Source organism: Podarcis vaucheri (genome assembly GCF_965113315.1).
Source record: "Podarcis vaucheri genome assembly, chromosome: 9".
In the NCBI taxonomy this organism is placed as follows: Eukaryota; Metazoa; Chordata; class Lepidosauria; order Squamata; family Lacertidae; genus Podarcis; species Podarcis vaucheri.
In genome coordinates this window covers 55672323-55686777 of record NC_138767.1, presented here as the reverse complement: position 1 = coordinate 55686777, position 14455 = coordinate 55672323, and the positions used below count along the sequence as shown (strand labels likewise).

General features: G+C 44.7%; 1 protein-coding gene across 2 annotated transcripts in view; it reads right to left on the bottom strand.

Annotated features, from left to right (window-relative positions):
* The window catches only part of KIT (KIT proto-oncogene, receptor tyrosine kinase), a 77103-nt gene extending 63615 nt beyond the window's left edge, over window positions 1–13488 (bottom strand). Inside the window, exon 1 of one of the 2 annotated variants that reach the window (XM_082238103.1) lies at window positions 13189–13488. In XM_082238103.1, the coding sequence (XP_082094229.1) occupies window positions 13189–13252 (64 nt within the window). In that variant the 5' untranslated portion in view covers window positions 13253–13488. The remainder of the gene's footprint in view (window positions 1–13188) is intronic. The other variant, XM_082238104.1, reaches the window with a different exon arrangement.
* Window positions 13489–14455: the final 967 nt, after the last annotated feature.

Genomic DNA, 14455 nt, shown 5'->3' with positions numbered 1-14455 from the left:
TGGTGATGCAATCCTCAAAGTGCCTTTTCTACTACACCCCTCCAGGTGTTATAGGACTCCCACCTGCCAACAGCCTCAGCTATCACAGCCAATAGACAGGAATGATGGAATTTGTAGCCCACCTGCATCTAGAGGTCCACCCTCGCATCCCAACTATCCAGCAGGGGAGAGGGGAAGAGATGTAGCCCACTGACAAAGTGCATACTTTGAACACCACATTTCCAAGTACAATCCCTATCCCGGGTAACTCCAGGTGTGACTTCTGCCAACCGCTAATAGACTAGTCTTACCAACCTGAACCTGGTGCCCTACTTGATTTACCTCACTTGCAGATATTGTAAACGTCAAAATATTGTACATGCAGGAATTAGCATGTGGATAGCTGATGGTTAGGAATAATAAAACAACAAAAAACTATTATAAGGTTAACTGTAAGGAACGAAATGTTAATTAGAAATAAGTAGGGAAATAATGCAGCAACAAGAACCGACGCATCAAGAACGGAGTGTCAGAAACCAATTTTTGGAAATTTTGTATTAAATTTGTTTTAATGTGGCCGATTTGGTAAAAATGTGGAAAAATCAATAAAAGCGATTTAAAACAACAACAACAACCTGGTACCCTACAGCTGTTGTCATTATTAGTTTCATTTGTGGATCTAGTTCCATGTTCTGGACTGCAACTTGCATCAGAACCCAAGCAGCCTAGGATGATGGGAATTATAGTCCAAAACAACTTGGGAGGGCACCAGGTTGGGGAAGAGTGGTTTAAACAATATGGACCTATATGGACCAACGTTTGGACTGTCAAAGGTAGATTCCTATAAACAACCTTAACCAGGTGAAGGATGAAGAAATGGAAGATGAGGAGAGAAAGGGTTCAACAAATTCACCACAGTCCATGGTGGCAGGCATTGCCAGTTACTTGAAGGAAGTGAGTGGCAAGTAAACAGTTTGATGTGGCTTGACCCCAACACATTAAAGGGCAATACAAGCCAAAACAATGGGACTTTTGTTTAGATACTTCAAACAGGAGAACTCCGGTTGTTTAGATAGTTCAGTTTTCAGAATAGGAAGGCCAGGATAATAGAGGATGAGAATGAATCTGAAGTTTACACTTGGGTTTTTGTCCAGTAGGAATAACAGGGGAACAGAATAAATGTAGGATGTCCCTCTCTTGGATGGGGAAAAAAGAAATATAGGTGGAGGGGAAAGTTGGAAACAAACTGAGATTTCACTAAACTGAGTACTACACAGAGTAAAAAAAAAAAAATCTATCGCTTTCAGGATATTAGAGCTAATTTCCTCTTGTCCTTTTAGAATAGCTGAGAGAGACTTGAGGAAATGAGTCAAAATCCTGGAAGATGTTTGTACTACACTAAAAAGACAAACAACATCTGTAAAACGGTGCTCAAATGTAAAGGGAAACACTGCGTGAGATGGCACTTCTCTAGAGGAGTGAAAATGACAGCAGGAGAAGAAAAGAACCTGCCTAAAGAGGTTTCACCTTGACTTATTAATGCCTCTGCTTATAAAATGCACCTCATAAATTAATGACACAATCCTATACAGTGGTACCATTGGGTTACATATGCTTCAGGTTACATATGCTTCAGGTTACAGACTCTGCTGACCCAGAAATAGTGCTTCAGGTTAAGAACTTTGCTTCAGGATGAGAACAGAAATTGTGCTCCGGTGGCACGGCGGCAGCAGGAGGCCCCATTAGCTAAAGTGGTGCTTCAGGTTAAGAACAGTTTCCGGCTAAGAACGGACCTCCAGAACGAACTAAGTTAATGCTGACTTCAGTGGAACTTAGGTGGGCATGATATTGGAGCCTAACAGCACAATCCTAGACATGTCTACTCAGAAGTAAATCCCACTGGATTTAATGGCGCTTATGCCTAGCTAGCTGCATATAGTATTACAGCCTCAGCTTTATGTCTCATGTGTAAATCCTGACGACCTTTCAGCCCTTCTTTCCTCCAACTCTGTCTATTTCCTCAGATTATTTCTGTCCCATCAAATCCCAGGTTTATTTCTAAATATTTTGAACAGCTTCAGATTCAAAGTATACCATTAAGACCCTCTAAACACAGCTATTTTATGTGTATATAATTTTATTTTTCCAATTAATTGACAAGGCCAGAGGTTTTCAACCTTTTTGAGTCCACAGCTTTCTTGACCAGCTCCATTCTTTCTGCGGCACCCCTGTGGGGCTCAGGAGCCCAGTTATGTCACCCCTTGCCTGCAGAGCTGGCAGCCTCTTGCCCTTTTTCAAACACTTTCCCTTGTGTTGTGTCCCCTCAGACTCCTCTCCTCTTTACTTGGGAGCCACCACCGCCACCTCTGGCCTCTGAGCTGCCCCATCCCTGCCCCAAAGAGAGGTACCTCCTCACACAGGCCCACACAGGCCTGCGAAGCACCCCTAACCAGTCCCAGAGGACCTGGGGAGCTGGTAGCCAGGTCTGCTGCAACAAACAGCTGTGCAAGCCTTTGGGAGTCAGAGATGCAAAAGGGCATCAGAGGAGGGAGGGAAGGCAAGAGGGACAGAGGCCAGTGTTGCCTGTGGCACCCCTGACTATCATTCAAGGCACCCCAGGGTGCCACGGCACGCTGGTTGAAAACCCCTGGGTAAGGCTATATCATTTACAATGGTCACATCCAAAAGATAGGTCGCTGTCCCCAAAGGGTTTACAAAATCGCATCTGGCCTACGGAAAGTAATACAGAAAGGAATCGAGTACAAACAGGGGGAGAGTATATATTCAATTCAGTTATACATACTAAAAACTTGGTTTCAGTGGGGGGAATAAGAGGGGATATGAAGATGGCTTCCTTCCCTAGCATGAAGGCTAAGATGAGGATAACAGTACAGTGGTACCTTGGGTTAAGTACTAAATTCGTTCCAGAGGTCCGTTCTTAACCTGAAACTGTTCTTAACCTGAGGTACCAATTTAGTTAATGGGGCCTCCTGCTGCCACCGCACCATTTCTGTTCTCATCCTGAAGCAAAGTTCTTAACCTGAGGTACTATTTCTGGGTTAGCGGAGTCTGTAACCTGAAGCGTATGTGACCCGAGATACCACTGTACAATCCTATGCAGATCTACTAAGAAAGCCACACTCAGTTCAGAAGGACTTACTCCCAAGCACCTGTGTTGAGGGTTGCAGCCTACGACAATTCAATGGAGGTCACTTCTGAGCAGATGAGCATAAGACTGGTATATTTTATATATCCATAGTTGCTAAAGGTCTCACAAAGTAGTAAAACAGTGGTGGCCAACCTTTTTAGGCAAGTATGTGACACGTTGCGTCTAAAGTATGCAATGCAGTCAATCTAGCATATCCAACGATTCATATAGTTCCCCCAGCTACACTGCCTCTGACTCCACCTAGTGTTGGCCTCCCTGCCTTCCAGCCTCAATGGGATGGAGGAGACCCACCTAAATGGTTTCTCTCGCGCACGCAAGTTTCAGATCCTGTGAGAATCCTCCTACTGCACAACAGGACAGGGAGAACCTTCAAAAACCTGCACATGCAGGTTAGGCTATATGAAAATCCGCCTAGAAGAAACGTAAGACACTCACACCAGGTGGAACAGGCACATGTGGGTACATGATTTTATTGTGGACGAAGGCAGGCAGCCTCAAACCAAGCCACCAGCTCATCGAATAAACTGCTGGCCCTCTTGTAAGAAGGTTGCCCAACAGCACACCTCCCCATGGCTCTCATTTGCAATGAATTTTGGAGCACTCAAGGCACAACAGAAGTCTTTCCCACTTTATCTTACCTTCTACAATCTCTGCCTCTCACCCAGGGCGCTTAGGGCTGGCAGTAGTGAACCCAGCCAAAAAAATAGGGGAGAACTAGTAAGCCAAGTCAATATTTGTGGACAAAAATGATGAGTGGAGGAGGAAGGCGCTGACATTACTGGAAAAATCCCAGACAGGTGGCTGTCTGGATGCCAAGAAATATGATGCTGGTACCTACAAACTTGAAATACTTACTTCGCTTTTTCCTGACATATCAAAACTCTTGACATTGGTTTCTAGATATTTTGAAATATTTTTCCACTATTGGACAGGTAAGGGAGGAAGGGCACAATAATGCAAATATCTCCACCCCACCCAAAACACCTGCCATGCTGCCAGTTCCAAATATTGCAATATTTCTGTTTACACTGTGCTATTCAACAAAGGACTGTAATTCAGAACACCTTCCATGATCATACAGTGAGAAGAGTTGGTAAGAGAGAATAAAGGTGTCTTATGTTGCACTGTTATTTTGTCATTCTTTGCTCTGTGTGGATTATTCAATCCTCTGAACCAGTGTTTTCTTTCCCCCCATAATGTTTCATGAACTACCAGAAAACAGACTGCCTCAGGAAGGGGCAGGCGCTCCTTCCTTGGAAGTAGAAGCTGGACGGTTATCCGTCAGGGATGTTGTAACTGCAAGATTCCTGCCCTGAGCAGGAAGTTGGGCTGGATGACTTCCAAAAACTCTTGCAACTGTAAAATTCTATAATTCTAGGTCATCAAATCTGGGAGATCCTCAAAGCTCAGCATGGCATCGGGTAGGGAAAAAATAAATTGCAGTGTAGACACTGGGTGGTATATTTTTTAAAAACCAGTTCCAATAGTGCAAGGACTTTTGGCTACACCATGGAACTTCTCCTACTTCTCTTCTCCCTGTGTATCCCCACCTTCCAGCAAATCTGTTTTGGAGACGATCCCACGCCCTGGAAAAACCTTCTGTAGCAGATTTAGGGAGGGAAGTTTACAATAAACGACAACAAAATACCATACCCAACTAAAAAAATAAATAGTAAGAGGTATAAGTAGTAAGAGGTAAAATACTGTGATGTTAACATATATGAGAGAGTGCTGGAGGGGAAATAGTTAAATAGGTTGCACAGACAGGACCCAGGGAGGGTGGAGTCAGTGGGACTATAAAACCAGTTCTGGGAGGAGTTCTGAGAGGAGTTAGTTGGTAGTTGGTGGGGGGTAGTTGGTGGGATTTAGTGGGTTGGCTGGTTGGGAAAGGCAGTTGGTAAAAGAGAGACAGTTAGGGCAGTGGGTTCTTGAGTGTGGGGAGGTAGAAGAGATAGAGAGAGGAAAATAAGACTAAGAAAGTAGAGAGCAACAACGTTTGGAATGCTGTAAAAGTTTTGTTTGTGTCTGAAATAAAATACACTCTTCTTTATTAATTGAGAACTTGACTGAGACTGAAGTGATTTTACCAGGGAGGACCTGGTTGGTGGCAGCGGATTAGTGGTGTACGGGTCAATAGTCCATGAGACGACTGGGAGCTCCGTACGAACACCACAAAGACAAGCAAAAAAAATAAATGATTAAAATCTCTCTGAATTCTTTTTCAGAGTGTCACTTGCCATCTAAAAGTCAACAGGGAGGGTTCCAAGCTAACCTCTCTAGGCAGGGACATTCACAGCTGTGGTGAGAAGGCTTGCAATCCTGTACACATAGTTGAGATGATGGAGGTGTTTGCAAGAGAGGCTCCTTGTACAATCCTTGTACAGTGCATGTGGGCAGGGTTCGAAATTAGCAGAGTGCCAGGCTCATTTCGCACCTAAGGATTCTCCATTTGCCAGCACCTCCAAAAGTCTGGGTGCCATTTTTTGGGTGCCTGGCTGACACTCAAGGATTACTGAAATGTATGTTCTTTGAAGCCTTGAAGTACAGTGGTACCTCTGGATATGAACAGGATCTGTTCCGGAGCCCTGTTCGCATCCTGAAGCGAACGCAACCCGTGTCTGCGCATCTGTGGGTCGCCACTTCTGCGCATGCACGTGATGTCATTTTGACCGGCAGCGCACGCGGCGAAACCCAGAAGTAACGCGTTCCGTTACTTCCGGGTCGCCGCGGAGCACAATCCGAAAGCACTCAACCTGAAGCAACTTCTGTATACAGACAATATATGGAGTTTAACAATAAAGAGTAGAGTGTGTTGAAAACTGAAGTATGGTACCTTTATTTTTATTGTAAACACCAAATTAAACATTTATTAACTATTTCTGCCAAAAATGTGGTATTAACAATGTGTCACTTATGTGAATTGTGTATTAATTCATGCTTATCAAAATTATAAATAAAAAGGGTTGCTGTAGCCATTCTGTTTTGGCACCCACAACACAGGTCCCAGAAGCCATCTGGCTCCTAACTTTTCTATCCCAGTTTCTAACACTGCATGTGGGCAAATATACAGGAAAAGGTGATAGGAAGAATTAGGTCATATAAGGCTTTAAAGTGAAAAACTATCCATTTGAATTGGCCCAAGACACGAGATTATGGAGAGAAGAGGCTTCTATATAGCCAAGCTTGAGAAATACTATATTTCTATAATAGAATAGAATAGAATATAACATAACATAATATATAAATATTTCTATAATATGCTTGTGTATTACTGGACAACTTTCCAAAATGCAGCATGCATCTGATGAAGTGGGTCATAGCCTATGAAAGCTTATGCTGTAATAAAATCAGCCTTTAAGGTGCTACAGAAGTCTCTAGTTGTGAATCCTCATTTGCAATTCTCAACCACGTCTCATGAAGCAGGTCGGATGAAATCAAAACAGTAAGGTGGCAGCTACATTCAAAGGTTCACGGAGGTGGCATGCATGGGTTTTTCTCAACCTCATCAGCACAGCCACCCTGCCAGGATGTTAAACAGAGAGACTGCGACTTGATCAAGGTCAGCCCATGAAATTCATGACCAACTGGGAATTCAACGAGTCCGAAATGTCCATGGTTTGAGGGAGAGAGGAAGGCCACAGTACGCAACCTTCCAGTTAAGGTATAAAATGGAAGGGGGAAAAAACTGTTTGGAAAGTTTGGAAGCCCACCCAGCCAAGGCCACAAAGATGCAAAATGTGAAAAATTTGAAGAGTTGAAGGTGTTAATAGCTCAGTTTCATAGGAAGGTTAAAGTTAGGTACTGTGCCAGTTCCCCTCTATTGAAAAGCGTGAAGCAGAACAGTAAACAAAGAAACTAAACCTAATGTAAATGTCTGCGCTATGTTTGCCTAGGTAGAGATCCATTAGGGCAGTGTGTCTCCTTCTGTATCTTCATGCTTCTCCTCCATATTAATAAATTAATCCAATGTGTCACTCAGAGAAAAAACAAACAAACGTTCTCTTCTGTGAGGCTCCAGAGAACACCCAATGCCCGAATATAGTTAACAAAGAAACAGGAGGCAGAAATAATCACTCCAGCAACCTCTTGTCCTTTGCACACCAACGCTTAAGAAGGTGTGTTGACCTTCCAAAGAAGCTGTAAGGCCAACCCTGTTTTCCCAGCTTTTCCCCAAAGAAAAAAAGACACACTATCGGATCCGACAGAAATCATGAGGCACCCATCACACATGTGGGGGGGGGGACCAAGAAAAGCTCAGTTGCCTTATCTCTGGTCTAGTATTTAATCTTTGCAATAATTAAACCATTGATGTCAATAATGGAGACCATGTTTTGAGGCAGAATGTTCAGAAATGCATTAAAAATGGATGTGGTTTTCACTATTAATATGGAGGTCAACAGGTGGAAAGAGCAGGCTTACAGCAGGGTTTGTAGTTGTATAGGGGGTGGTCTGCCCGGTTTAGCTCCATTTGCCTGCTTCTGCTTTTTATCCTCCTCCTTCTTGTTGTCACCACCATGACAGAGAGGCAGCTCTGTTTCGCCCCTTAGTGGGCTGGCTGGTAGGTCTCAGGGGGCAGAACACGGAAGGAGAATTCCAACTCACTGTTTCTCTGTGTTAATGGGACAGCACTGCTGAGATGACGGATTTAAGTAGATCAGCCTTTAGCTCATTTCACCTTAAAAACCTGCTGTCTAGTGACCCTCTTGCACACAGAGACACACACAGTACTGCCATAGGCCTGGCTCACATTTTGGGAAGACTGTGCAGCAATCTGCAGATGTGAATGGCACAGCGACAGATATACACCATTCCTCTCCACAGCAGTGAATACCCACACACAGTGCGAAGTGGATATTCCAAATGGAAGGCTATGTGCACAGAAATCCAATTTGTGTGATTTCTCTTTCACACATGAACACACACACAGCTACACGTGTTGTATATGGAGACTGCAACCCACTCCTCCAACCTAGAAATATATAGAACTGGTCTGTAAACATGTAAACCGGGCCAAGACTTGCACAATATGTTGCTGCACTATGCAGCCTGCCCATGTGGTTGCAGGGACAGAATGTGCTGTAATAGGTGCAGCAGTTTGCCACCTGTATTCCTATCAAGGGATAACTGCTACTTGCTCCTGGTAAGCAGAACATAAGGATGCAAGTTTAAGGTTACAGCTTCTCAGAGATGTACTGATGCCTTCTTAAGAAGTACCCAGCTGATAACAGTAATTCTAAGCAATGTTTCAGGCAAGGAATCAAGACCAATCGCTCCCTGTTCCTGGGTTAAGAATGCCAGCAATTCTTTCTTTCTTTTTGTGAACGTTAACTGGATCACTCTATCGGATGGATTCCATCAACTTTGCTCACAACAAACCACACCTTCTTCTGCGACATGTCCTTTGCCAGGGCAGAAGAGTAGAGATGTCACTAACATACCTCGCATATTCCTGTAGAAGGCATGTACTGTACAACCTTGGGTATTAGTGTGCAACCTGATCTAATATTAAGACTTTTCTTTGTTCGCATGGCACAACTTGAGATCAGCCTGAAACAAAGCATCTATCTCAGCGTCTTTAAGATGTTGTTTCCCGGTAGTTTTGCTCAATCCAACTATTATAAAAGCCTAAAGTTCACCTAAAGTTCAGTTCTAAAGTTCATCAGTAGCCAAAGTGGTCCCCATCAGATTATGTGGACCACAAAAGTCACCATTTCTAAGTCATGCATCAGGAGGGCTACCCATAATGAATACAGTGGTACCTCAGGTTACAGACACCGCTAACCCAGAAATAGTACCTCAGGTAAAGAAATTTGCGTCAGGATGAGAACAGAAATTGTGCTCCGGTGGCGCAGCGGCAGTGGGAGGCCCTATTAGCTAAAGTGGTACTGTACCTCAGGTTAAGAACAGTTTCAGGTTAAGAACGGACCTCTAGAACGAATTAAGTTCTTAACCCGAGGTACCACTGTAGTGCTAAGCCCAACAGAAATAAATGACACATAGATGCTAAAGTGTGTGAATTTAAGCCAATGATTTCAACAGGGCTTAAGTATTGTTTCAACTTCCTCCAATTTGTGTCCCTGGCTTTGTCTTGATTCTAATTACGCAGCTGTTGCTGCCGCACCATCCTCTGAAAGATCAGAATCTGTTCTCCCCATACCACCTGCCAATTGCAATTCAATTATAGCATTTTGCAACAATACAGCAGACACTAAGCAGTTTATCAATGGCTATTAGCCACAATATCTCAACTCCACAGCCCTCTTACTGCAATCACTAACAAACATAGCTGAATGCGCAGTGTCCAAAGACCTTCAGGATATCAGATAGATAAGCCCATTCCCTCTCCTACTTCTAGATTCCACTACCACCAACCACTAGGTCCAATTCCTGGCTATTTATTTGCTTATTGCCATTGGGCGGTTCACATAATCTGGTACTCACAAGATGTATTGCACAAAAACATGAGCCCTCTTCAGTTGTACTCAGCCCTGTACTCAGGTGCAGAGAACACATGGAGGTTCTTCTGAGAAAATGGCAGCTAGCCCTAGATGCATGATTGGTGCCAGTTTGAATGGGGGGGTCCATGCACAGGAGGATACGATCTCAGATGGCCTGGCGTTCTCCTCCTTGTGGGGACAGCTCTACAAAGACATCTCCTTAAAGGCATGCCTCCTTTTCGCATTGATGCCAATCAAACGCCAGCTGTGGATATGGCCAATACGTGTACAGATATCTAGGGTGTGGGGCTAACCAGGCAGCCTCTTCACATTGTTAAGCTATCATGGTTAAAAGCCATATTCAATCACAAAGCTCTTGAAAGGCAGCGGCAGCTTTTGCCAATGTAGAATTGCCAACACTTCTGCCGCACAAATTGTGTTGTGTGCTCATTTATTTATTACGATACGCTGTCTCCCACTGTTTCACCAATGGCGCTCAAGGTGGTAAACAACAATAATGTAAATACAATGCTGGGCTTGTGCAGCAATTTGCGTTACTCCTGCTGTGTGCAGTTGCTCTTGGGATCAAGCTATTAAGATTCTGCTTCGTAAACTGCTGTTTGTGCTCGCAGTCAATGTTACATCAAATAACCAAGTGCACGTTTATGGGAGTCCACTGGCAAAAGACAGGTGAGTGGTAGCTTGGTAAAGACTGGGCAGGTGTCTTTTGCTGCCAAAAGCTGCAGCTGGTCACCAGGTATGCCTAATAAGAAACAGGTGCAGCTGCAGCTGTTTTCAAATCACGTAAGGATCTGAGGTTACCAAAGGTGCCATGCGAGCTGGTTCTTATACCTCCAAGTTAATGGTTTTAAAACTGCAATGCAAACCATGTTTTACCTAGATGGCTCCATGCAAACTGACAGAACAGAGCAGAGGGATTTGTGACAAGGTCAACGCAGAACTGCAACTGGGACCAAAGGAATAAAATTACACTGCTGGGCTCCTTAATTAGCCATTGGGGAAACCCTGAATTAGGTGTGCTGGGTTAGACCACGAAACCATCAATGTATCTGTTGCACCAACAAATGTAGACCCAACAAACCCATTTACATTAACCAAGAACAGATATAAACAGCTTTGGTTTCTCCTTCACTAGAAAAGTGCTGGACACAGCCCTCAATCTCGTGCATTATTTCACCGCTGTACGCTTTGCAACGTTCATTTCAACCGCAAAGGCACGCTGTACTGATTAGGAGATAAGTTAGCCTCAAAAACACTCGCTCCCTCATGACAGACACGATACGGAAAAACCCATCAACTTGCTTAAAAAATAATAATACAGAAGTTTCAAAAGTTGTTCGCATAGGCAGTTTTGCAGGCATTCGGGAGAACTGTATATGGTTGCTGGAGTCTCCTCTCAGTGGCAAATTCTAATATTGCACCTGCGCAGGATGCAGCTCAGACTCCTCGTGAAATGGTATTAAAAGGTGGGGTTAAAAAGGTATTTTAAGAGCAACAAAACCAGCATGTTGGAAGTCTGTAGCTGCAGCCAACATAGAGCAACTTGAGAACATTTAAGCAATTATTCCTGTGCAACCAGCACTGTAAACCACTCTATTATGCCTCTACAATTATATCCAGGGAATACTGTGACTTCTGTATGGTGTTCCTAACCCAGATCCTTACTAATCCCAGACAAGCTTTCTATCTGTCACTACTCTATACGGAAACACCCTCTCCCCCCCAAAAGGATCATCTCAGCACTTCTTTTTGTTGTTGTTGACTAACGTCCTGCTCCAAAACACATTTCAATGTTCCGTATTTCCAGTAAATAACACTCCTAAAAGATCACAATAGCAGGTCTGCAAAGTGAATGAAGGGTTGTTTCTTTACATGTGAGATTGGCACTTCACACAGTTTGTATAACAGAATAATACACCATGCATGTGGCAATCCACGGACCTTTGCTCTGTGGATGTCCAGAGCCATTCAGACATCTCAGTTGATTTCACTCACAGATTTCAGCTGCACTGAGTTTCGGGTAGGAATTAGTGGCAAGGTTTAACAACACATTTCTGCTTAGGTTTCACTGCTGTACGAATACAATTAAGCCTCTTTGAGTGGCTTCTGACATGCACCTACCAGCAACAGGTACGTCCACTGGTAGTAGGCTGAAAAACGCATGTTCACTATATAATATGTCCTTTCTATGTACCAAATGGCTCTCACTGACAGGTGCCTGCAAAGGGTGGGAATCGCCTGACAAAGTCACCTTATGAGCTTGGGGAAAAGGAATGATCCGGCAAACAACGTGGCAGCAGTTGCCACTTTAAGACTCAGTATGTTGGCTCCCCAAAGAAACAGGTCATTTTATATGCCATATGCAGGTTCCGCTCTCAGCACATGTTGTCTGACACTAAAAAAAAAAGCAGTGGCAATAGCAATTGTGTGTGACAGTCAATACACATGACCTGCGGAGACATGGCTTGGGAGTTGGGATGAGCAAGATTCTTCAGCAGTGGCTACACAACCAAGTGGTAGGGGGAATCAACACAAACTATTGCAAGTACCGGCGAGTAGGTCCACTCTACTAACCTAACATGACAAAACTTATTTCTCAATATCAAAAGATTTGTAGAAATTACAACTTGCTTTTTATGCAATAATTAAAAAAGCACCCTGCATTTTCAAAGCAACATTTTTCTATAAATGCTCCGAGTAGACCCACTGAAATCAATGGGACAAACTGGCATGATTCCAAGTCCTATGGGCTTGCTTCTGCTCTAAGGTGCACAGGATGTGACTGCGTTGTCCCCTTGATTTTGCCACATAACTTGATTTTACCTCTAGGACGGGAGTGCTCCTTGCAGAATACCCGTTTCTCCAGAGAATTTAGGACAGGACTCACTGACGCGATACACTAGGGCGGTCATTTGAATCCTACTAAAACACGTTATTTGGAAAAAGCTCCTTCGCAATCAATGAAACGCTGTGTTTTGTTTTGTTTTGTTTTGTTTTGTTACCATCCCGACCCTTCAAAATATCATAACTTTAAAGTTGCGCATTTAAGTATCGCGGCTTGCAAAATAAACCTGCAGCGCCTTTCCTGACGCTTAACGCTCCTGCGGATCGGAGCGCTGGAGCCTAAGGGAAGGCGCATCCCGTGATTGGCACGACTGCAAATACTGACCTACAACTTAAACCGGGCTCGAGATCCCTTCCCAATGGGAAGCGGGTGAAGCTGACCTCGAGCTCCAACTGCCCTTCCTCTGGGAAAAAAGAAGCCGAGCTGTTTACCCAAACGCGCGAAGCCCTCCAAGCTGGTTGCCAAACAATCCCTTCTGCCCCCCACGCCCCCAATTTCCCCACTCTCCGCCTGACCCTCAGGCGTGTGCATATTCTGTGCTCCTCGATCCCCAGATCCCCGGCACGGATCTCGAGGGAGAGGCGCGAAACCCGAGGACGCGCCTCCCACCCGGGCACCGTTTGTGCCTCTCCGCGCGCGCCCCTCGTTCGGCTGCCGTGCGCAACCGTCCTCAGGTGCCGCCGGTGGCTTCCCGGAACGCCGCCGTTAAGAAGGGATCCGACCCGCTCGCTTCCCACCTGTTGATTCGCCCAGAAGAAGAGCCAGCAAAGCGACCGCCCAGAAAGCTGGGGAGCCTTCCATGGTGCCGCAGCCCGGCGTCCGATCCTCCAAGCGCAGAGGCTCTCCAGGCTGACCGTTCGGAAGAAGGGTCCCCTGCGCGCGTAAAGACACAGAGAGAGAGAGAGAGACGCGAGCAAAGCCAGCTCCGCGCGGGGAGCCGGACTCGCGCTGCCTCTCGCCTCCTGCGGCCACGCCTCTGTCTCTCTCTCTCTCCAACAGCCCACTGGCTCCGACAGACAATATTCCCGCGACAAACTCCAGGGGCTGGCGCGGGGTGGTGAGTGGGGGGACTTGCAATGTTGAGGGCTGAAGGGAGCCTATCAGACCTAGCAAATTATCTCTCCTTTTTTTCTGGAAGCGTTCTAATGTACACAGAGGAATCCTTTCCCTTTTCAGTTGAATAAATAAATAAACCGCTTTCTCCCCTCCAAGTCTCCCAGACACTCCAAGGGAGAGGTGTTAATTAAGAAGGTAGTACTGTAGTTGTTTTATGGAAAGGGGAAGAGGCAGAGCAGAAGTAGCTCTCCAACAATGAAAGCCACCATGACTTCCCTTCAAAACTCTACAAAGAAAACATTTATTTATAACAGTTGCTGTTATGGAGTCAGCTGTTCTTTATGAGATATATTGTGCCAAAATATGAACCCTTTTCTATTGTTTAGCACCCAGGTGTGCAGAACACATGAAGTTGTGCAACTCCAGAGGGGGAAAGTCTTGATCTGCCCCAAGTTAAGCATGTCTATGTTGCATTAACTGCAATGGAAGGGCTGAAATCAGTGGACATCAAAAGGGCTTGAGTTAGGCTAAATCATGTGCATTATGAACCATTGCTATTACGTATAATATTTTTACTGACGAATAGCCAATTCACACATGCACCAAATAGGCATATCATGGCAAAATGAGGGAATGGATGCAGAGTTTGGTATGTGATATGATTTGAAGATGTTTGTGTGTATGCATGTGTGACAGCTTCAAAGTGAGGTTTAGATTGTTCCACCTTAGGAAATTAATGTGAGTAACGTTGTGAATCCGGCTCACGGTTAACTATTCTCACACCACTGCACCGCATTCTAGTTCTGCTTAGATCCAGACCCAATTTATGCTCTTTGGCTTGTGCTTGTTCTTACTATTGCTCCAATCGCTTCCAAAGAAGCAGCAAACAAGAAAAGCAGGGATGGGGAACGTGTGTCCTTCCAGGTGGAGAAGCGGAGGCCTTCCATA